At 45.4% G+C, this 25,751-nt stretch overlaps 1 protein-coding gene across 3 annotated transcripts in view; it reads left to right on the top strand.

Moving 5' to 3' along the window:
• COLEC11 (collectin subfamily member 11) overlaps nucleotides 1–19,080 on the top strand; it is a 119,016-nt gene extending 99,936 nt beyond the window's left edge. For 2 of the 3 annotated variants that reach the window (XM_040427543.1, XM_040427545.1), the window contains exons 4-7: nucleotides 12,605–12,676; nucleotides 14,800–14,853; nucleotides 15,837–15,932; nucleotides 18,516–19,080. In XM_040427543.1, the coding sequence (XP_040283477.1) occupies nucleotides 12,605–12,676; nucleotides 14,800–14,853; nucleotides 15,837–15,932; nucleotides 18,516–18,925 (632 nt within the window). In that variant the 3' untranslated portion in view covers nucleotides 18,926–19,080. The remainder of the gene's footprint in view (nucleotides 1–12,604; nucleotides 12,677–14,799; nucleotides 14,854–15,836; nucleotides 15,933–18,515) is intronic. The other variant, XM_040427546.1, reaches the window with a different exon arrangement.
• The last annotated feature ends 6,671 nt before the right edge of the window (nucleotides 19,081–25,751 follow it).

Here is a 25,751-nt window from a genome sequence, read left to right as displayed (position 1 = left end):
GCTCGGACTGGGAGAAAACATCTGTATGTGGGTAAGTAACTGGCTCAATGATAGAAAACAGAGGGTGGTTAATAACGGTACACACTCAGTCACTGGGTCACTGTCACTATTGGGGTAACACAGGGGTCAGTATTGGGCCCTATTCTATTCAATATATTTATTAATGATCTTGTAGAAAGCTTGCACAGTAAAATATCAATTTTTGCAGATGACACTAAACTGTGTAATTGGAGGCTTGGGCAGAGAAGTGGCAGATAAGGTTTAACACTGACAAATGTAAGGTTATGCACATGGGAAGGAATAATGCAAGTCACCAGTACATACTAAATGGTAAAACACTGGGTAACACTGACATGGAAAAGGATCTAGGAATTTTAGTGGACAGCAAACTAAGCTGTGGAAACCAGTGTCAGGCAGCTGCTGCCAAGACCAATAAGATAATGGGTTGCATCAAAAGGGGCATAGATGCCCATGATGAGAACATAGTCCTACCACTTTACAAATCGCTAGTCAGACCACACATGGAGTACTGTGTACAGTTCTGGGCTCCTGTGAAGAAGGCAGACATAGCAGAGCTGGAGAGGGTTTAGAGGAGGGCAACTAAAGTAATAACTGGAATGGGGGGACTACAGTACCCTGAAAGATTATCAAAACTATGTATAAATATATCAGGGGTCAGTACAGAGATCTAGCCCATCATCTATTTATCCCCAGGACTGTGACTGTGACAAGGGGACATCCTCTGCGTCTGGAGGAAAGAAGGTTTGTACACATTCTTTACGGTAAGAGCAGTGAGACTATGGAACTCTCTGCCTGAGGAGGTGGTGATGGTGAGTACAATAAAGGAATTCAAGAGGGGCCTGGATGTATTTCTGGAGTGTAATAATATTACAGGTAAGGCTACTTTCACACCTGCGTTAGGTCCGGATCCGTCTGGCATCTGCACAGACGGATCCGCACCTATAATGCAAACGCTTAGATCTGTTCAGAACGGATCCGTTTGCATTACCATGAACAAAAAAAAAAAAAAAAGAAAATTATAATTTTTTCTTTTTTTTTGTTCATGATAATGCAAACGGATCCGTTTTGACTTTACATTGAAAGTCAATGGGGGACGGATCCGTTTGAAAATTGAGCCATACTGTGTCATCTTCAAACGGATCCGTCCCCATTGACTTACATTGTAAGTCTGAACGGATCCGTTTGCCTCCGCAAGGCCAGGCGGACACCCGAACTCTGCAATCTGCGTTCAGGTGTCCGCCTGCTGAGCGGAGGACAAACGGTGCCAAACTGATGAATTCTGAGCGGATCCGCATCCACTCAGAATGCATTAGGGCTGGACGGATCCGATCGGGGCCGCTTGTGAGAGCCTTCAAACGGAACTCACAAGCGGAGCCCCGAACGCTAGTGTGAAAGTAGCCTTATACTTACTAGAGAGGGGCCGTTGATCCAGGGAGTTATTCTGATTGGAGTCGGAAAGGAATTTTTTCCACTAAAGTGAGGAAAATTGGCTTCTACCTCACAGTTTTTTTTTGCCTTTCTCTGGATCAACTTGCACAGGATAACAGGCCGAACTGGATGGACAGATGTATTTTTTCAGCCTTATAAACTATGTTACTATGTATGTTACTATGTTAGGTCAAGAATTTGGCATGAGGGGGGCTGTTTCAATTTTTGCCTCAGGCAGCACAAAGGTAATGTATTCCCTGGTACTAAGGAAAGGGGGGTCCAAGCTGAACTCGTGCCCCAAGGCTCATGAGCCTTTAGCTATGCCCCTACCTGTGCTACTCATCATGCTGCTGGCTCCATGCTTCTACCTTGTGCTACAGCCTTTGTCTCCTTACAGTGAGTGCACTCACCTCTGGCCTCTTAACGGGGCTGTGCTCGCGTTTCCAAAACCTTAACAAGTCAATGGCTTGGGTTCCCTGGATATGTCTCCAGGAAAAAAGTGCCTGAGCTTTAGGCCTCATGCACATGACCATTGTTTTGGTCCGCATCCGAGCCGCAGTTTTTGCGGCTTGGATGCGGACCCATTCACTTCATTGGGGACACAAAAGATGCGGATGTCCGCATCCGTTGCTCCGTTCTGTGGTCCACAAAAAAAATATAACCTGTTCTATTCTTGTCCATTTTGCGGACAAGAATAGGCAGTTAAATCAATGGCTGTCCGTGCCGTTCCGCAAATTGCGGAACGCACACGGACGCAATCCGTGTTTTGCGGATCCGCAATTTTCAGACCGCAAAACACACAACGGTCGTGTGCATGAGGCCTTAGGCACCCTAGTGAGCTGCAAAGGTGTTTTTATAGTCTTGTGCTATTGCAATTTACCTGCATTTATCCTGCGTTTGTTCCTGTCTGTGGTCCAGCTTGTACCTGCCCTTCCTGTGTGTTCCAGCATTTTCCAGTCTACCTGCCTTATCTGCATCTTCACTGTCATCGTGCCTGTCTGTTTATCCTGTGTCTTCCATCCTCTACGCTTCAAGTGTGCTGTCTGGATCTCAGAAACCTGCATTCAAGTCTTAGTGATTGTTCAGACTATACCTGCATTTTCTATATCCCAAGCTTCTGGTGCTTGCACTGCAATCCCTGACCCCTCTGGGTCAGCTTTCAGCTACACTGGGACTATACCAGGAAGTAGTAGTCCGCTTGCTTACCTGTAGCAAAGGCCATATCCCTGTACAGAGGTTAAAGGGGTTTTCAGAGATTTTTTTTCAACTGATCTCATCTGTAGGGGTTCGACACCAGGGATCCCCTCAGATCTGCTATTTGAAAAGGCACAGTGGGTCCACACTCACTGATCCATAAGAGTGCTGACCAAGTCTCTTTCTGTTGTTCTAAATACACTTGCATAGTTTTTGAAGGAACTCGGCAGGGAGGTTGTTCTAAACATCTTGGTGACCTAACCGCAGATATTCTGTGAATCTAGGCTTGAACTTCACTTTAAACACCTTCCCACATATAAAATATATAAAATATAACTTTTAGAATTGGAGCTCAAATTAAGCCCAGATCAGGTAATTTTTAAAATTGGAGCTCAAATCAAGCCCAGATCAGGTAGGTCCTACGGCACATTTAAGCAATATACTTGATACCTCCATCAGCAGGACTGATAATGTCATTGATGTTACTCACAGTTTGTAGAGATCTCCATGTCTTGGTAGAGATGTTAACCACCGAGGATCATAGATGATGGTCTAAGGTACGTATATAACAGGGAGAAAAAAACGGAATGTATGGACACGGGAATTCCTATTCTTTCCCTATTTGTCCCTTCCTAGTCCTCAGCCCAGGGACACCCCTTGATGGTATGGGTTCCCTGTCCTCGTACCTAGTCTGCAAGTCACCTATTTAAACCCTTCAATAGGACATATCACAGGCAGATAACATATGCTGAGAAAGTTGCTAATAAATGTACCAAAGGGAGCACTTTAAACAACAAATAATAATAATGCACAAAAAAAGAATCTCGACGCAGCGAAAAACATCCATTATAATATTTATCTATTAATACTGGCCACAGGGGGATCCTAATCATGTATGGGTCACCCCATGTGAGGTCGGTTTGCAATATGTAGGCAATCTATAGTAATGTTTCATAGGTGGTACATTGTTAAACTATAGTAAATCCTCCCCCTTTCCTACTCGCCCCCCTTTTTCCTGTATGTTTGGTGTGGTTGTCCTGCTAGAGAATAAATTTAAACTATTAACACTTTTATTTTTGATGGCATTCCCACTTTGTAGCATCTTTTCCACACCTGCCTAAAACTTTTGCGCAGTACTGTGTATGTATATATATATATAAAAATGCCGGCAGCGAAAAAACATAGGACGGGTGCTATGTCCCAGGGCATGTGCTCAAGGCCCAAATGTAAAAAACTAAAAAAGGACAGCACTCCAAAAAGAAATGAAATTTAGTCACCCATGTGGCAAAAAACAAGCGACGTTTCGGCTCAACAATAAAGCCTTTCTCAAGCATAGAACACAGTGCAAAGTGAAGTATATATAGACCAAACAATTCATCAAATCAATGTGCATGATACAAAACATTGAGATGAAGGAACCAATGTCTTCCTGAGGCCTAGCCAGGAAATACAACAAAAGGGAAGAAAAGAGGACTTTTCTCAAGACGGACTGGGAGCAGGAGATCCTCCAAGCACCAGCAGAGAACTCCAGAAGAAACTATAAACTGCAAGGGCTATAGTGAGAGGCGGAGATAAATAGCATCACTAACAAATGAGCAGAACCTGTGAGGAGGTGGGATCCTGCCCAACACCACAAGAAAGCAATCTGTCAGATAGGCTCACGTGCCGCAAGTCTGACAGATCTTCTCAGATCACTCACAGGGCAGGGCATGACAGTACAAAAAACGCTCTGATCTACCAGTACCCAAACACTTCTCAGATTTGGGGCACACTGAACATGATCTTAAATGTTGGATCATTGATCATGTCCCCTTACCCAGGAGAGGTGGCAATAGATTATTTCTGTTAAAAAAAAGAGAGATGTATTGGATACATACTCTAAACGGTGTTAAACCCCATGGTTAACATTGAATACAATCTTTGGAGTGTTACTTGATAGGTGACTTGCCCTCTCCCTCTGTAGGCTCTGTTCTGTTCTGCTCCTATATAGTGGTTATGTTGAGTTGGAACACTTTATTAATATACTATGTCTATATAGAAAAGTAATTGTCTTTTTTTCTCTTTTCTTCTTTCCAGTATACATGGATTATGATATGGGAGAACTGGGAGATGGGAGCAGGCGTACACAGCAGTTGGACCTATAGAAATCCCCTTGTTTATTTTTGTTTGTCACTATGTTTTTATTTCAGGTGTGGTTACGGTGGATTTAATGCGCACATATGTTTTCTGTTCATTAGGAGATCCCTTGACTTGGCTGCGATATACTGGTACCACTTGGTACACTCACTCAATGTGTACGGCACTAACATGTTGTACACGTTTGTCTGAGATGTCCACCTTGGTGAGGTTTCACCCCTCTGAAGAGGCGTGTCCTCTCCTTCATGTCGTATACATGTTAGCAGTTCTCTTCGAGCATTATGAGTTCCTTATTGGCTCGTATTAATATTCTGGGCAGTTCGCCAGATTCCAATATGGCGATGCTATTCTATTACGCTTATGTGCGTGCGCACACCACCACCTAATAGAAACATTACTTAAGATGGCTGTGTGGATAGCAGGTGTGAGGTGCGCATGCGTTAAATAACGTTGCGTGTCACTTCCTGCTTCCACACACCGATGACATAACCTGGAGCATGCGCATTGTGACAAACCACACGCTGAATGTGGCGTTACAACATATGAGACTTCTGATCCACCTGTTGGGTAGGATTTTATGTTTTCTTCTCCTTTGTTCTCGCCCCTTGATTATGTTTTTATTGGGTCATTTACACCACTATTATGCACATATGCACTTTATCATCTACATATGTGCAGCACGCCAGACCTGCAGGGTATTGCGAAGTGAGGTCACGGTTATGGGCAATCGAGGGTTGCTCACTGTATTGGAGGAGAACCCTGGGCAGGCATGAGGCAGTGAAGGAGAGGTAGACACAGTTCCTCTGGGGCACACTCGGTATGTAGGGACCAGGCCTGATGGTGGATGAGGTGCCCTGGATGTTACAGGTATTTTGAGTGCCTGGGGCAAGGTCCCTTTTGGATTCGTGACGCCAGTGCCTGTAACGGTGGCACACCGATTTATAGTTGGAATAAGTGAGGTACACAGGTGGTATAGTGAACCAAATGTTGCTTTACTTAACAGTCCAACTTTGTACATGCAGATGGTAATACAGTCCTTTAGATCACAAGCAGGCTTAGTTCACAAGATGGCAGGTATTGATCATGCAAGATACTCAGAGGGTAAATCCACAACACACTCAGAATCAGGTTGTACGTTTCCTCAGAAATAGTGTACACTGTTCCTTTCTAGAACTCCTGTCTGGTTTCAATCCCAAGGCCCGGATGCCTAAATGCTGGCTTAAATCCTTGGTATATATATATATATCTTCCTCTCGTATTAAATCCTTGCTTCGCTTCCTAAAGCATCTGCCCATCAGTGTTACTTATCTTTGCTTGTAATATCCTTGCTTGACTGGTGAAGGACTGTGGGTTTCTCCCAGGAGGTTCTGTCCTGCAACTGGGGTGTCTTCAGAGCTAACTGAGGCTCTCTTGGACTACAGGCCGGCTAGGACTCCTCGCTAGCCTCCTGGTCATAGCTAGCAGCCAGGGCTGTCAAGCTGCATGTCAGGAGGAGGCCCTCAGCATATCTCTGGCTGGTGCCTTCTTACTTCTGTCTCTGCAGACTCCTGACTCTGAACTTCCCTCTCCCTGTCTGGGCCTGAACATTTATACTAGGGGCTCCCTATCTCCCTCTAGTGTCTGGGATGTCTAACTACACCCAACTAGGCCTGCTTACACATTTACACAGGGGAACATTGCATATAAAAACACATTAGAAGATACATTAAATGCATAATAAAATATAACATTTCTGTCCCTTGTGAGTAGAAGTAACACGCACACCAATTGACCCTTGTGTAGTGCCCACCTTTACCTAGTGGGACACTACATATGTATGAATTCTGTATATTTTGCAGCATTGCTATTTTTATCACACTGTCGCATTATTTCTTATATGTGTTATGCAATCGATCACTGTTTTTATCACTATTTAAAATGTATATCTGTAGATTAATCAATCATGTAATTAATAACACACTGATGTTTTGTATCATGCACATTGATTTGATGAATTGTTTGGTCTATATATACTTCACTTTGCACTGTGTTCTATGCTTGAGAAAGGCTTGACGAGGGTATTGGTTATCCATGTTCGCCTCTACCATTACTTTCATACCCACCTTACTCACCTCTAACCACCATTACACTTTCCCGCCCCAGAGCCCTAATCCCAATAAAACTCGGACCACCAATTGGAAATGTAATGGCCACAGCAGCCGTTTATTAAATAACATTTACAACCATAACATAACATAATACAGTAAAAACCCCAATGGGGGGAGGTCCTTGAAGCCCCAAAACATCGAGCTGTCGAACCGGGGTGAGCCATTCTTGCCTCCAGCCGTACCGCCCAGCTCAAAGGCACCATCGAATGACCCCCCCTCGATTCACCACAACCGCTCGGTCCACCTGGGAGTCCAGCCCCCACCGTGGGGCCCCCCCAATTGTCCTCAGATTCCACCGTGCCCAACTCCAAGGACCCCCCCCACTGCCACCAACGACCGGACTTGACCACCTCAACTCCGGGCGTTCCTCCACAACCTCAGGGCCACCTCAATGCCTTCCTGCAACGCCAAACTCCACATATCCAGCCCCACCGCATTCAAATGCACTCCGTCCGATCTCCAAAAAGCCCCCGTTCCAGCCTCCAAATCCTTATGCCTAACTACCACCGCCCCGTTCCTAGCCATAAAACGCCCGACTGCCCTGTTCACCTTTATCCTCCCCTTATTCACCGCATCCACAGACCTAGCCTCCCTCCACATCTGCCGGGGAACAATATCCGACCATACGGTCACCATATCCGGAAATAACGACCACAACCGTAAGAAATCCCACTTGATCTCCTTAATCAACTCCCGGATAGGCTTCGCCGCCAAATCATTGCCCCCCGCATGTACCACCAACACATCCGGTGCCCTATCCATTCTCACCAACCTATGAATTTCAGGCAGCACCCCTTTCCAAACCATACCCCGCCTCCCAATCCACCTTACCACCGCAGACTCCCTGTCAAATCCTAGCTGTTGACCGTCCGGCCGAACCGCTGCCCGGACGGCCCCCCAGAAGACATAGGAATGCCCCACAATCCACACCAGAGCGGGCGCCGCATCTGTAACGAGAGAACAAAAAGAACAATACCGCAGCTTTGCACCAACACAACAAACCTAACACCAACCAACCCTCCTCACTTTATAAGCGATCCAAACGCACATAAGATTTAAACCTCGCCGATTCCCAACGGCCAATCCTCTTAATAACGTCCTCACCCATACCCCATCTAGCCGCTTCTGTCGCTGCCCCGATTCTAAAGGAGTGGCTAGAATACCCCACCTTATCCACCCCCACCCGGCTCAAACACCTTGAAAAAATAGCAGAAAACTGAAAGCGAGACAAAAAGGTGCCATCCGCATGAACCAACAACGGGGACCCGTCCCTACCCCTTATCCCATAATCCCGCAAACATTGAACCGGGCACATGTCACAATCCTCCACCCGGAAAAGCACCACCTTCTTCCCTTTACCCAACGTATCCGTCTTTGACCGCCGTATAATAAACTCTACCCTATCCTCAAACAACCCAACATCCCTCCTCAAAAGTCCCCCAACCCGACTCACCGACGAACAAACCAACTCCCCCACCCGCATAGCCCCAAAAAAGGCCAGCGAGAAAGCCAACCGAAACAACCGCGTTTCCCCCTCTGACCGACAAACCGTCTGCAACTGCCCCCCCAACTTAAGCAACAACCCCAACGAGACTGGCCTCCTCCCATCCACCCCAGCACCCATCCTCCTCCAACCTTTCAATGCCTGCACCACCAAAAATGACTTTGTCACATCCACCATCCGCCGAGCCTTAAAACCAAAAGCCAACCCGGCCATGTAACTGTTTATCTTGCTAACCGACCAACCCTGCTCCCTACCATGACCCAAAAACATTAGCAAAACCAACTCCGGCTCCTCAATCCCTCCTCCCAAAGCGGCACACCAGTCATCCCACACCCTCCAAGCCCTCATATACGTATCCCACGTACCCGGAGCTAATGACGCCCGAATAAGCCCCATCAATGCTCCTCCAGCAGCTCCCACAGGCAACCCGGACACTCCAATCCAACCGCCTCCGCCTCCGGAGCCAACTGCCGAAAACGATTCCACTGCGAACGAGAAAGGGCGTCAGCAATACAATTGTCAACCCCCGGCACATGCACCGCTACAACCCAAGCATTAAGTGACAAGCACTCTAACACTAACCTCTGCAGCAGCCGCACCACCAATGGCGACGATGCCGACAGCCCATTTATCGCTTGAACCACCCCCATGTTGTCGCAGTGAAAACAAACCTTTCTGTCCCGGAACCGCTCTCCCCACAACACAACCGCCAGCAGAATAGGGAACAACTCCAACAAAGCCAGATTCTTCACCCAGCCCCGTTCCACCCAAACAGCTGGCCACACTCCAGCGCACCATTGACCTCCACAAAAAGCCCCAAAACCTGAACCCCCCGCCGCATCCGTGAATAACTCAAAATCAAACGCCTCAACAACTCCCCCCATAAACAGCGAGCGACCGTTGTAATGGTCCAGAAAAGAACTCCAAACCTGTAAGTCCGCCCGCAGCTCCCTTCCCAACCGAATATAATGATGCGGAGCCACCCCCCCCCCGGTTGCCTGCGCCAACCGCCTACAGAACACTCGCCCCATGGGCATTATCCGGCAAGCGAAATTAAGCTTCCCCAACAGCGACTGAAGCTCCCTCAACTGCAACTTTTTTGCCCGAATCGCCCTAGCCACCAAACCTTTCAGATCTTCCAGCTTATCGCCCGGCAACCGACACTCCATCCTCACCGAGTCAATCACTATGCCAAGGAAACTCAATTCTGTTACCGGCCCCACCGTCTTACCTTCCGCCAGACCCCAAACCTCTCAAAAACCGAGCTCAACGTTGCCAACAATACCGGCGACCCCGGGGGGCCTATACACAAAAAATCATCCAGGTAAGGAATCAGCGATTCACAACCCGACGAGTCCACAACTGCCCACTCCAAAAACGAGCTGAAAGTTTCAAATTAAGCGCACGACAACGAACACCCCATGGGTAAACACCGATCCACAAAGAACCCCCCATCCCAAAAACATCCCAACAAATGCTGACAGTCCGGATGAACCGGCAACAACCTAAACGCCGCCTCAATATCAGTCTTTGCCATCAACGCCCCCGCCCCAAAACGCCTCACCCAACCGACCGCCGCGTCAAACGATGTATATACTACAGAACAAACCGCCGGGTCAATACCATCATTGACCGAGGAGCCCCTCGGGAACGACAGATGATGAATCAGGCGAAACTTATTCGCCTCTTTCTTAGGTACAACTCCCAGCGGTGACACCCGCAAATTGTAAACCGGTGGCTCTAAAAACGGACCCGCCATCCGCCCCAGCATCACCTCCTTCCCCAACTTCTCCCCCACCACCTCCGGATGCTCCCTAGCAGACTGCAAATTCTTCCTGAGCAACACCGCCTCACCCGGAACAAACGGAATTCGAAAACCTTCCGCAAAACCCAAAACCAACAAACCCGCCGCCTCCCTAATGGGGTACCTATCTAAGTACGGTTGCATCCTTTCCAGCCGAACCGGCGTCACCCCCTTTTCCAAAACCATCACCCCCTCTCTGCTTGCCTCCCTTAAAACACCGCGCTGCCCCATGATTCCCTCCACAGCCTGAGCATTCGTGCTTAAATTTACATTTAGGCCCGAACCTACAGGTGCCTTCATTGAAGGCAAAACACAGTCCCCTCGCTGAGGCAACCGCTGTATTGCCCGACCCCCCACTACTACCTTCCCCACGAAAGGGCTGCCCCGAACGCACTGGGGCCGTAACCTTCAGCCATAAGGCAATATCCTTATGGTCCCACCGCATCTCCGGGCGAACCGCCTTCCTCTGCTGGAACTGTTCGTCGTACCGCAACCACGCCACTCCCCCATACACCCGATACGCTTCCCCGATTGCGTCCAAATAACAGAACAACCCCGAACAAGCCTCCGGAGTCTTCTCCCCAATCACACTCGCCAATATCGCGAACGCCTGCAACCAGTTTGCAAACGTCCTCAGTATTAACCTATACCGGCGCTTCTCCTCCTCCTCCCGCTTACCATCTTCCCTTCGCATCCTATCCAGATTAAAGGGTTCCAAAGGAAGCAGGGAAAATATCTCCACATATTCCCCCTTCCAAATCCTCTCCCTCACCTCCGACTTCATATGCGCCCCCAACGGACCCTCAAAGCAAACATAAACCTCCCCTTTAGCCTTATCATCAACCCGAACAGAATCCTCCTCCCCCTCCGTTCCCGCCTGCGTCTGTACCGACACCCCCACACACGGCAACCCCCGCTGCGGCTCCACCGACGACCCTGCGCTCGCAGCCAAACCTTGCACGCCCCAGGCCTGTAACGGCGTCCCCCCAATCAACCCCCAACTAGCAACCAACCCCGCCAGACCCCCCAACAATTGCCCCAGGCCCTTACTCAACTCTAACTGGGAGACACCCCCCACCCCAGCTCCCACACCCTGCACTACCTGCGCAAGTGGACCCCATGCAATCTCACCTGGCTGCCTGGGCGCTGTGTTCCCATCAGCCGCAAGTCCTGACTCCTGAAGATCCCTCCTCTGCCTCACGCTGTCGCCGTCTCTCTGTCCCCTGGAACCGCTGGGACCAGGGACGTCCTCTCCCGGATAGACCATGTCGCTGGAACCTTCATCCTCACCCTGCCTCCTGGCAGGGCAGGAACGCGCGTTGCAACAGGATCCTTCCACGGTCTGGACCTCCTCACATCTCCTGGGATCGGCCGACTCCTGTCCCCTGGCTCTATGCAAACCAGGGACGCCGGGGTTAACGATGTCATCATAACTGCTCCTGGGGGCGGAGCCTCTCGTGCTGCTTGCAACCTGGGGCCTGCTGCTACCACCGGATCCACATGCAGCAGCCCCGCGCTGTATGCCGGACCTCCCACGCCGAGGGGCCGTCCCTGTGCCAGGAGTTACAGAGGCGCCCGCAGTACCCGGTCCCGCTCCCACGCCGTCGCCGCTTGCAGGGGTGGATGGCCGGGCCCGGCCACCCACAAGGCTCCGCCTACAGTGAGGATTCCTCCCACGCCGGGGCCTAAAGGAAGCTGGTGTCGGCGGCACCCGACGTGGAGGGTCCCGGGAGGGGCTCCTAATACGGCGCTGAGCCCGAGGGGGGGAAGTCGATGGGGAAAGGCGCGCCGGCGGCTTGGCCCGCCGCGGCCGTAACACAGGTGAGTGAGGCAAGACGGACACCTCACTCGGCCCCCCCAGCAGCAGCTGGATCTGCTCTTGAGCCCACGCTGGGCCCCTCACCTCAGCTGCTGCCCGCAACTCGCCGATCATGGCCTCCAGACGCTGCATCTCTCCGGTGATGTACCAGCTTTTTCTCTCTACCTAAAATGGCCCCTAGCCTTCCTCTTCCCTGCCTATTTAACCCCTTAACTCCACCCCCTCACACCACCTAACCTATCCTAACCTTTCTCCCTGCCAAAGCCCCCTCCCTCTCCCCTAGCCCGACCACTCCCCCCCCCCCCAGCTCACTAAACCAAACCCCCGTCATGGGGGCCTCCCCTAAAGGGGGCTCCGCCCCCCCTCAGTCCAGCCACTGCTTTATTGTTGAGCCAAAATGTCGCTTCTTTTTTGTCACATGGGTGAATAAATTTCATTTCTTTTTGGAGTGCTGTCCGTTTTTCGTATATATATATATCTTAGCTGCACAATGCATTGACAATTAGGATGTAAATGTACAGAAATCTGTCACTTATAGTTTTGTTTTCCAGGTGAAATGGGTGATAAAGGAGTAAAAGGAGGCATAGGACGTCATGGGAAGATTGGCCCTATTGGTTCTAAAGGTATTTATCTATTTAAAGGAGTTTTCCAATTTTTTTTTTTTTTTACTAATGACCTATCTTCAAGATAGGCAATTAGTATCTGATCGTTGGGTGTCCGACACCTGGGACCCCCACCGATCAGCTATTTGAAAAGGCAGCAGCGATCCTGTGAGCACTGCGGCCTTCTCCCTACTTACCAAGCACAGCACATTGTATAGCGGCTGTGCGTGGTATTGCAGCTCAGCCCCATTCACTTAAATGGGGCTGAGCTGCTCCTAGGCCACATACAGTGGGGGAAATAATTATTTGACCCCTCACTGATTTTGTAAGTTTGTCCAATGACAAAGAAATGAAAAGTCTCAGAACAGTATCATTTCAATGGTAGGTTTATTGTAACAGTGGCAGATAGCACATCAAAAGGAAAATCGAAAAAATAACTTTAAATAAAAGATAGCAACTGATTTGCATTTCATTGAGTGAAATAAGTATTTGAACCCTCTAACAAAAAAAGACTTAATACTTGGTGGAAAAACCCTTGTTTGCAAGCACAGAGGTCAAACGTTTCTTGTAATTGATGACCAAGTTTGCACACATTTTAGGAGGAATGTTGGTCCACTCCTCTTTGCAGATCATCTCTAAATCCCTAAGGTTTCGAGGCTGTCTCTGTGCAACTCTGAGCTTGAGCTCCCTCCATAGGTTTTCGATTGGATTAAGGTCCGGAGACTGACTAGGCCACTCCATGACCTTAATGTGCTTCTTCTTGAGCCACTCCTTTGTTGCCTTTGCTGTATGTTTTGGGTCATTGTCGTGCTGGAACACCCATCCACGACCCATTTTCAGTTTCCTGGCAGAGGGAAGGAGGTTGTCGCTCAGGATTTCACGATACATGGCTCCGTCCATTTTCCCGTTTATGCGAATAAGTTGTCCTGTGCCCTTAGCAGAAAAACACCCCCAAAGCAAAATGTTTCCACCCCCATGCTTGACGGTGGGGACGGTGTTTTGGGGGTCATAGGCAGCATTTTTCTTCCTCCAAACACAGCGAGTTGAGTTAATGCCAAAGAGCTCTATTTTGGTCTCATCAGACCACAGCACCTTCTCCCAGTCACTCTCTGAATCATTCAGGTGTTCATTGGCAAACTTCAGACGGGCCTGCACATGTGCCTTCCTGAGCAGGGGGACCTTGCGAGCCCTGCAGGATTTTAATCCATTGCGGTGTAATGTGTTTCCAATGGTTTTCTTGGTGACTGTGGTCCCTGCTAATTTGAGGTCATTAACTAACTCCTCCCGTGTAGTTCTAGGATGCTTTTTCACCTTTCTCAGAACCATTGACACCCCACGAGGTGAGATCTTGCGTGGAGCCCCAGAGCGAGGTCGATTGATGGTCATTTTGTGCTCCTTCCATTTTCGAACAATCGCACCAACAGTTGTCACCTTCTCTCCCAGCTTCTTGCTAATGGTTTTGTAGCCCATTCCAGCCTTGTGCAGGTCTACAATTTTGTCTCTGACATCCTTGGACAGCTCTTTGGTCTTTCCCATGTTGGAGAGTTTGGAGTCTGCTTGATTGATTGATTCTGTGGACAGGTGTCTTTTATACAGGTGACTAGTTAAGACAGGTGTCCTTAATGAGGGTGACTAATTGAGTAGAAGTGTCTAACCACTCTGTGGGAGCCAGAACTCTTAATGGTTGGTAGGGGTTCAAATACTTATTTCACTCAATGAAATGCAAATCAGTTGCTATCTTTTATTTAAAGTTATTTTTTCGATTTTCCTTTTGATGTGCTATCTGCCACTGTTACAATAAACCTACCATTGAAATGATACTGTTCTGAGACTTTTCATTTCTTTGTCATTGGACAAACTTACAAAATCAGTGAGGGGTCAAATAAATATTTCCCCCACTGTAACTGATGATGAACATGTCGTCACTCGGCCTAGGAAAAGAAGAGAGAACGCTGAAGTGCTCACAGGAGAGATATCGGTAAAAAATCTTGGAAAACCTTTTTAAGCCCGTAATATGTACATCTTATGACTTATGATGCCTTTCATTACAAGTCATAGGTTCTCATACTATGTTGAATGCTAATGTCTACTGAATTAATGTAAATTGTGCAAAATAAATGGGTATTACATTTTATTCCTGATAGGTGACAAGGGAGATGTTGGTGATATGGGTCTTCCAGGTCCTAATGGAGAACCAGGTATCTTTATGTTTCTATATCATGACATGTTGTATAGTTTGTGGTGTCATTTTCAAACGGCATGACAGACCTTCCTCAAAAGAAAGCCTCGTTGGCAATCAGCTGAACCAGTAATGTGTGGTTGCCCTATCACAGTTGTATTACGCCTAGAAGACACCTAGAAGACATGAGGAAAAAAGCGGTTATCCTGGGTGTTGTAGTAAATATTAATAGTTGCAATCAGCTCGCATCAAAGTTTGTGTAAGGAAAAAGAAAGTCCCTCTTCTCAGCCCCAGTCAGAGAGCCACACATCTGTTACCATCTTGGTTGAAGATTCTGAGAGACTCCCCCGTGCTCCCCAGTCTGCTCACCTTTTATTTACTAACAAAAGGTGTAAAAGGGGCTGGCCCAAGACAAGGATACAGGAAGTTATAACATGCAGGAAGTGATGTCAAAGGACAGGGCGGGGCAATCAATGTGGCTAGGCAGACAATGCACACGCCCCATCCCTGTCAGCATGGACCTCATTCAATACTGCTCAAAGGTGATCAGTGTCTAATAAAGATCATTTTACTGGTTCCCATAGGTTTGAAATTATCTGCGAGACATTGCTACAGCTATTGTCAGTATACGGTACTAGTATACCGACAAGGCAGATATGCATGTCTTAAAAGCAGACATTTCTCCAAGACACAGGGAGACAGATGACAAACTATAAAAACACACACACATCCTAAAGTAAAATGTCCGCATAATAAAATTTCCACAACATGGGAAAACCAATTCAATCCCTAGACGAGTAAAAATGTGACAGCATCCAAGTAAACACATTTAATCCCATCTTGGGATACTAGCTTTCAACTTCCAAAACTCTGGTCACGTACACATAGTGCTATTCCACTTTGATCACCCTGCCAGATACTTTATACATGATAAGACCAATGCAGTGTTTCCGGAGCATTATTTGTCCTTGACGTATGAAATACGCTCACATGTCCTTCTAGGTATTCCATGTGAATGTGGACATTTGAGGAAAGCTGTTGGTGAGATGGACATCCTGGTGACACAGCTGACCACAGAGCTAAAGTTTGTCAAAAATGGTATGTGTTACATTATTCAATCAATGAATGTATGAAAAATGTACAAATTTTTCTAAAAATGAATAAGGATGAGACAACATTTAGAGACTATGGAGATGACAGAATTAGTGCTACCAAGAGCACACAATGATCTGTAACCATGCACACCAGTGGAAGACGTTCTACTGACACAAATGCATTTTACATGGGTGTCAGATGCTCAGGGATTGATATGTTCCTATGGCAGAAAATGTACATTAGACTACACACATAATAATTTCCCCCCAACCACAAATTTTAATGCCGATCTCGGACATTACAGTCTTTAGATGCCATGATCACAACATCTCAATGGTGAAAAACCTGGAAGCGTGCGGCGATCGGGGCTGCCGATTATTGATTCTAATGGGCTGGGTCTCTCTGAAGAATCCCAGCGTATTAGAGCTGCAATTCCTATGTTGGCCAGCAGGTGGCAGGCCAATATAGGAAATCAGCAATTTAAAGGGCTTCTGTCACCCCACTAAACCTTTTTTTTTTTTTTTGCTTACTTATAATCCCCACACTGCGATTTATGCCTACATAATCAAATTAATCATTTTGGTCCTGTAGATTTTGTTTAAAACATGCTTTTAAAATATGCAAATTACCTTGCTACCAGCAAGTAGGGCGGCTACTTGCTGGTAGCAGCCGCATCCTCCGATCCTAAAGACGCTCCCTCGGCATTGTGATTGACAGGGCCAGGGAACGGAATCGTTCTCTGCTGGCCCTGCCTGTTAGCATTCAAAATCTGGCGCCTGCGCCGCGGCCGTACCTGTCTTCAATCGGCACACTCCATCCTCAATGCGCCTGCGCCGGGTGTAGATGTGACGTCATCGGCGCAGGCGCATTGAGGATGAAGCGGCCGAGCGAGGGCCTCCTCTCAGTGCGCCTGCGCCGATTGAAGACAGGTACGGCCGCGGCGCAGGCGCCAGATTTTGAATGCTAACAGGCAGGGCCAGCAGAGAACGATTCCGTTCCCTGGCCCTGTCAATCACAATGCGGAGGGGGCGTCTTTAGGATCGGAGGATGCGGCTGCTACCAGCAAGTAGCCGCCCTACTTGCTGGTAGCAAGGTAATTTGTATATTTTAAAAGCATGTTTTAAACAAAATCTACAGGACCAAAATGATTAATTTGATTATGTAGGCATTTATCGCAGTGTAGGGATTATAAGTAAGCAAAAAAAAAAAAAAAAGGTTTAGTGGGGTGACAGAAGCCCTTTAAGGTTTTCTATATTCCCTATGGGATTATATAAGTATTCAATAAAAAACTAAGTATTGGAGATTGTGGACTCCTAAGGAGGCTACAAAAAATAAAAATAAAAAAGTAAAATAATATAAAAAATATAAAAATTAAAATCATCCACCTTCCCTTAGAATACAAAAATAAATACATAAATAATAAAAAATATAAACATCATGGTCATCATCGCGTCCGAAAATGCCCGTACTATTAAAATATAAAAATATTTTTCCAATACGGCAAATGACGTAACGGAAAAAAGCATCAAAATGGCCAATTTGGCATTTTTTCCTCACTTCTCTTACCCCAAAAATTTTTATAATATGCAATCAAAAACAATCCAAAACGGTATGAAAAAAACTTCAGATCATCCCGCAAAAAATTAGCCCCCACACAGCTCAGTAGACATAATCATGCAAAAGTTATGGGGGTCAGAATATGGTAATATAAAAAAATTTTTTTTTAAAAGTTTTCATTTATTTTTTCAGTATCATAAGTGTCTGTTTAAACAATCCATTTTTCTGGTGGCTGAAAATTAAAAAAAATTATACTCACCTCATCCACTTGATCACTTAGAGGCCGTCTGTTCCCATCTTGATTGAAGAAAACCCACCAAAGGACCTGCGGCAAGTGTGAAGACGTCACCACGTGATCACACTGGCCGCGCACGGTGACGTCATCACTCTCACCTCTGCCCGGTTTTCTTCAATCAAGACAGAAGTGAATGTCCTCTCCGTGATCAAGTGGATACGTTGAGTATAATATATATTTTTTAACCGCAGATTAACCCCCTGAGCACCTGAATGTGAGTCTCAGATGCCGCAATCAGCGTTGAACGCAGCATTCTGATATGTTAAATCATGGGGGGTGGCGCAATCTCCGTTCCCTGTCATTGCGCCCGCTCTATACAATGAAAAGTGATTTGTGAGAAAGTATTTAGTAACGAATCAAATTTCTTGACAAAGTTCAGCGAAGATGCTGGATTGAATTTTTCAAAACTTCACTTATCTTTAGCTAAGACCTCCAGAACAAGAGATACTCTCTATAGCCATTATCTATTGTGGCTTATAGAGGAGGGTTCCCGAGAGGGTACCCCCCCCCCCCGCCTCTATGAACTCATAATTATCTAATAGGGTATTTGAAAATAGGTTTCTTTACAATTTTCTAATGTTGGTGTAGAAAATTATTACAAAGTTTGTACAGAGTTTGTCAAGGCAGCAGCTGAAAGGGTTGCCAACCATACATGTTTTTCTGGTTTTTTATCTACCTGAACTGCTGTGTTGTACATTAAGACTGTTATAGAAATACGAGTGCTCACTTTTCAGCACTGCCCTCCCCTGCAGTTGTTGCTGGAGTGCGAGAGACAGATACTAAGATTTACCTGCTGGTGAAAGAAGAGAAGAAATATATCGAAGCCCAATCCTATTGCCAAGGAAGAGGAGGAACACTCAGCATGCCCAAAGACGAGACAACAAATAGTCTGCTTGCCTCTTACATCAACCAGGCTGGCCTCAGCAGAGTGTTCATTGGGATAAATGACCTGGAAAAAGAAGGTCACTATATGTATTCTGACCGGTCACCAATGCAGACCTTCAACAAGTGGCGGCAAGGAGAACCTAATAATGCCTACGACGAGGAGGACTGTGCCGAAATTGTGTCCTCAGGAGGATGGAATGATGTCTCCTGTCTTATAACAATGTATTTTATTTGTGAGTTCGACAAAGAACATGTGTAATTTTTTTCCTATATCAATTCAAGAAGTTCTCCAGCTAAATACATACATTTATGGTTAAAGGGACTTTGTCAACTCAGAGCAGCCCTATTAACTACACTAATGCATGAATAGTATAGCTGACGCTAAGTTAAGCTCAGTCATTTTAATCTCTATACTCACTCACGCCCAGGACTACTCCTGGAGGCCTCACCATTATGTACATGGATGGTTTGTGGGTCCACAAAAGGACAGTGGGGGAAGTATAAAGATAAAATGACCTGAACTCAGCATTAGTTGTAATGTTCGTGCCTTAGTTTAGTAAATAGGGCTTGTCCAAGGGGATGGAGTCCCTTTAATACACCAGGAAGGGATGGAGAAAGATATGGTTTGAAACTTTGGACCCCTTCACTGTCCTTTCCTTAATTAACGGGGTTATGCCATGATTGATGTAAAAAAATTAAAATATTACATAATCTGTTACATGACAATACCTTTCTAACAAAGCTAGAACCAGCCCTGTACCTCACATGGGTTCATAGATTTCCACATTCACTGCTCTAATTGATCTGCTAGATTATCTCCAACCTAGCAGCTCAGGGGATGTGTCCTTTCTGCTGCAGCTCTCCCCTTGTAACTGCCACAGCTTCTAACAGAACATATGGCTGGTGGAAGCACGTTCGACCAGCTCAGTGAGACGAACCAAAAAATCAGGAAAAGAACAAACAGCAGGTGGCGCTATACAGATACATTTTATTGAATAGCTCACTGGCTATACTAAATTTTTAATTACATGCAATTACAAAAGTATTTAGATCCAGGTGCTGGATTGAAAAATGTATAATATGTTTCGTAACATAACCCCTTTAAGGCGCAATTCTGCCTTGAGCTGAAGACGTGAGCCAGGCTGGTTGCTAGGGACATGCTGCCTAATACACTGTTGCAAAGACTGTGGTTGGTAAGTGGCTTATTCATAGTTACCAGCCTGTCGGCTCTAAGATGACTGGGTATTTCCCATCTCAGGTTACAGTATTAAACAGATACAGTAATTCAGGTGGAGAACCTCTTTAAAGGAGTTATTCCATGGAAAGTATTACATTGCAATGAATAGGGCATTTAAAAATGAAGTATTATTGCAATAATAAATGTTTATGAACATTACATTTTCATTTTTGGTAGCTCCCCCTGCTGTTTCTACTGTGGAAAAAAAATTGCGGTCCACTTTCTGCATTCAGTGGTGGACTGACATGCTCAATAGCTTCCTTGCTTCCTTTCCCTAAGTGCTGGCATAGTGATCTCATAGAGAAGCAGATGAAGACTACATACACCTTTCAATCATTCATCCCTATTTCTAAATTTGTAGAATTATATAGCTTTATGTCTCTCTAGACAGTGGAGATGGAAATGAGAGGGGGAGGGGGCATAACATAACATAGTGTTATTTATTAGCGGAACTGCTGGGGTTGTAGTTGAGGGACTATTTTCTATGCAGAGGAGGAAGGTGTTAAAAAGAGCTGCCGTCCAATCTAAAAATGCCCAATCCCACCTAGTACCTTTTGTGTCCCCACACAGTAATTAATCTCCCTTACTGCCCCTTCCCAGTAATGTCCCCTTAGTGCCCCTTTCACAGCAGAATGCCTCCTTTTTTGTCCCCACACAGTAGTTTTGCCCCCTTAGTGCCCCTAAACAGTAGTAGTGCCCCATACAGCAGAATGCTCTGATAGTGCCTTCACACAGTAAACAACCCCCTTGGTGCCCACACACAGTAGTGCTGGCCCCTTAGTCCCCTCCTTAAAAAAATGTTGCCCCCTTAGCATTAATGAAATAAAAAAAATAATACTCACTTAGCCCCATACCCCCGATGAATGGAGAGATTCCTGATCTCTCTAGCAGCAGGCGCAATGCAGTGACATTATCGCTCTTGCTAAGCTGAGCTGGACAGGGTATAGGCCACTTTTTCATCGGGGGAATGATCCTTGGCCTGTGTGCTCTTTAATCTCCAGCTCAGGCATGATGAAGTCACCACATAACACCTGCTGCTAGGGAGAGCACATGCCTCTGAATGGTGGAGCTGCATCTTCAAGTTGCAGATACGGTTGAAATTGGGACATCCTTCAGCCGTTCCAGGACTATGGACAGCTGTTGAAATTCGGGACTGTCCCACTGGATCCAGGATGTTTAGGAGATATGCATTTCACCCATGAGATGCTTTGGTCAATCGCAACCATGGCATCTGAACGGTCATTTGGAAGGAGACGACGGAATCCCTGTCTTGAGATCATGGGAGCTGTTCTGTGGCAGCCTGGGGCCTTTTAAAGGTTCTAGGCTTGCCATAGTGAAGTTTCTACTAAGCCCTGCCAATGATTTTACCATAGAATGCAATGCTATTTGATTACAAGTAATCTAAGCATCACATGTTTAAAGGGGTATTCCAGTTGTAGCAAGTTATTCTCTATCCATGGTGTAGGGGATAACATGAAAACTGGGATCCTGTACTACTCGGGGCCCCCCAAAATGAATGGAGTGGCAGGCCGGGCATGCTAACTAACTCACTTGCCATTCCGGTTAAAGCCGAGTACAGCGTTTTGGATAGGAGATAACTTGCTATGACCAGAATACCCCTTTAAGTCATCTAGGGGATGGGAGCTACAAAAAAAGTAAAACTTTTTTTTTTTTAGTTTCTAAAAATATTTAAAAAGAGCAAAAATTCTAAATCCAAATCACCCCCCCTTTGCCATTTTAAAAATAAACAAAAATTTCCCAAAACCTCTTTGGTGTTGCTGCATCTGAAAATTCCCAAACTATTAAATAAAAACTTATTTATCTTGTATGGTAAATGTCAAAGCAGAAAAAAAAAAGCCTAAATTGCTGTGTTTTGTCCCTTCGCCTCCCCCCAAAATTTTTTATAAAATGTTACCCAAAAGTCATACATATCTCAAAATGGTATTGGTAAAATGTACAGCTCACCCCATAACTCCATAGATGAAAATATAAAAAAAGTTATGGGTATCAGAATAAGGAGATCCAAACAATTTGATTTAAATTTTTTTAAATATTTTTTTAAAAGTATTAAAACACAGGCTGTGATTAGAGGATATGTATGTGCTGCGGCGAGGCAAATTTAGTTAAGTACGAAGTCATGAGAGACTTCGATGAATAACTTTGGGCTTTGATTCTACAACTTTAAAAACATTTTAAAACAGTAATCCGAAGTCGGTACCGAAGTCGACTTTGGATTCCTGTTTTAAAATGTTTTTAAAATGGTTGAATCGAAGCCCAAAGTTATTCACCGAATTCTCGCGCGACTACGGACTTAATGAATTTTGCCTCGCCACAGCACATACATTTTAATGTTGTACAGAGACAAATCTCTGTACAGCATTAAAACGAAGTTTAGGAACAAATCGACTTTGGATCTTGGCTCCGAAATGCAATTTTCTCACTCCTACCTGTAATCATACCAGAATAAAGGTAACGTGATTTTTACCACCTCGTAAATGCTGTAAATAAAAAAACGATTTTCCATTCCCACCCTATTTATGGTTTCTCCAGCTCCCTAATACATTGTATGGAATTTTAAAGGGCACCATCACAAAGTACAACTTGCCCCAATTGCCCCAAAATTCTTTATTTGAATGGAAAAGTAAAGAAGTTCTGACTCTTGGAAGACAGAGAGATAAATACAAAAGCGAAAAATGAAAATTGTTTACAGGGCAAAGAGGTTAAAGCAGGTGCCTAAGATAAGAGAAAATGGTTTTGAACCAGGCGCAGTAGACATGTGAAGGCGGTCTTTTGTGTCCATGTAGTACAGTTCAAAGCGGAAACACCGGTGACAGTCATTAAGAAAAAGTAGCATCTTCTATTTTGTATTGCAGCTCACATTTAAGTTTCTAAGATACTCTGCAAATTTACTAATACTGTCTGATTTTTAGACTTTTAGACTTAGACCAGGCAGGCACATTCCAGGCAATCTAAAAATGTGCCAGATTTATTACAGTGGGTGATGCTGGATGATAAATCTGGCGCACCTTTAAACTGTCGAGTTTAAAGAGGCTTTGTCGCCAGGATATAGTAAACCTGCCTGGTAGGGCTCATCATGCTGATTAAAACTTTCTTTTGTCTGTACGATAAACAGCTACAGAGATATCAACATTTTTATTCATATGCAAATGAGAAGTTGGAGCACCAGCAGGCGAGGCTTAATCATTTGAGGACTGCTTTGTAACACCCCCTGTGCTCAGCACACTCCCCCTCCCCTGGATTGACAGGGCTAGACACTCTGAGGGCAGAGCTATGTCCTGGCATGTACATATCATATACTCTATGTACTATAGCTTCACCACACTGAGATCTGCTCAGAAAGCTAATCTACATATTTACTGCTTTATTCACAGGAAGAATATATGATTATAAAGACACCAGTGATATGTGATAGCTTATAATCATAGAAAAAACACATGTTTTTCTATATGGTAATATTATAGCTTGCTAGTATAGTGGTCTACCATGCATGTAGAGATCTTTGGTTCAAGTCCCAGGAGAGACATACATTTTTTTCTCTTTTATTTAACCCATAATAAAAGATCATACTATAATAATAATAATTCAAAAAAGGCCTTACTATATTAAGAATACAGTTTTGTTTTTGTTAAAACCTGTTTTTGGTTTATATACAGACACAATATATGATTATAAAGAAACCAATAATATTTATTAGCTTTCTAAAACAAACCTTATTCTCAATATGATAAGGATATAGACTTTTCTTATGAGATAAATGTGGAAAACAAAAAATATCTGAAGAAAAAAAACTTTGAAGTTTTTCACAAGATTCAAACCTGGGATCTCTACATGCAAAACCAATCATTTCTATGCTTACAAGCTATCACATATCACTGGTGTCTTTCATATATATTCTGCCTGCGAATAAAGCAGTAATTTATAGATTACCTTTCTGAGCAGATCTCAGTGTGGTGGAGCTATAGTACATAGTGTATATGATATGTACATGCTCACACAAAGCTCTAGGACAGGCATCCTCAAACTGCGGCCCTCCAGCTGTTGTAAAACGGCAACTCCCACAATGCCCTGCTGTAGGCTGATACCTGTGGGCTGTTTGGGCATGCTGGGAGTTGTAGTTTTGCAACAGCTGGAGGGCCACAGTTTGAGGATGCCTGCTCTAGGACATAGCTCTGCTCTCAGACTGCTGTCTAGCCCTGTCAATCAAGGTGGGGGGGGCGGGGTGCAGAGCATAGGGGGTGTTACAAAGCAGTGCTCGAAGGATTCAGCCCTGCCTCCTGGTGCTTGAAATTCTAATTTGCATTTGAATAAAAACACAGGTATCTCTGCAGCTGTTTATTGTACAGACAAAAGAAAGGTAGCATTATGAGCCCTACCAGGCAGTAGGGTTGATCCTGGTGACAGAGACTCTTTAAAGGGTGTCTATCAACAGGATTAACCCTGTAAACCAGGCACAGGTTGTTCCATGGTCGATCCTGCAGAATAAAATGATACTTGTCTTGTGAAAATTGGTTGCAGTGCTCCTGAGAAAAAAGTCTTTTGCTCTTTGTGTAAATGAGGGCTTCAATGCACCGAGGAGGCGTGACGAGCACTGGAAAGCAATTATGGAACCTATCTGGCAGGTTACACCTATTTCCCACAAAGCCACACACTGCATTTTGATTGCTAAATCTCCCCCTCTGTGTGTGCTTTCATGTGTGACTTGTGTTTGTTTCTGTGCTATTTAATGTCTTATCATAAGTAACCAGTTTTTATACCAGAATACTAGATACTGTAGATGTGTAAATACAGTGGAAATATGTAAATTATGCTATATCCCATTATATCCAGCTACTACATTGAACGTAACATAATATTTCACTGGCTATAACCTATATAGTTCCACTCACACAAAGTTGAGACCTTACTTTAAAAAAAAATAAAAAAATATTTCAATGTGCATTAACCAGTAGCCAATGTTGAATATAGAGAAGAGATTATCACAGATCAGATCAAATGGAGGTCTGTTTCTAGCGCATCCTTTTGGTTGCTTCCCACTGACTGAGAAAGGTGGTCAGCTCAATCTGAGCATACCTATATAAAGGGTGTCTGTCAGCAGTTTTGACCACCCTAAACTGCTGACAGTGCTAGATAGGGCCTGAGAAAAGCAGGACAGACATCCCTTTTGTGGAGCTTTTTTTTTTTTCTGCCAGATTCTGTTCTTGAAAGTGCCATGGAGGTGGACGTTCACTATGAAGTGCTCTCTGCATTGGACTGCTTCACAGCCTCTCCCTTCTGCTCTGAGTGACAGCTGCGCTGGTGTCCTGACAGAGGGGGGTGGCTGTGCAGCAGCTTCATTCAGAGAACAGAGAGCACTTCTCATTGAAGCTCCGCCTCCTGGGCACTTGCAGGAGCAGAACCTGGCAGAATACATTTTTATACTCACACTAGTCCTGGAGATAAAAGCTCCACAGAATGCACGGTATATTTGTCCTGCTCTTTCCAGCCTCTACTTCGTACTGTCTGTATTGTCAAACATGCTGAAAAACTCCCTTTTAAAGAGGTTTTCTGAGAATTTATACTGATGAGCTATCCTCTGGTCCGACACCCGGGACCCCCGCCGATTAGCTATATGAGAAGGCATACCGCACCCATTGTACAGAGGCTCTGCTTGGTATCACAGCTCAGCCCCATTCATTTCGGTGGTGCTGAGCAACTCCTAGGCCACGTGACCAATGAATATGGCATCGCATGGACTGGGCTAAGCTGTGAGAAGGCAGTGGTGCTTCTACGAGTGCTAGTGCCCTCACAAATAGATGATTGTAGGGGTCCTGGATGTTGGACACACACA

Source organism: Bufo bufo, chromosome 4, assembly GCF_905171765.1.
Source record: "Bufo bufo chromosome 4, aBufBuf1.1, whole genome shotgun sequence".
NCBI classification, from domain to species: domain Eukaryota; kingdom Metazoa; phylum Chordata; class Amphibia; order Anura; family Bufonidae; genus Bufo; species Bufo bufo.
This window is presented reverse-complemented; position numbering and strand designations above follow the sequence as displayed.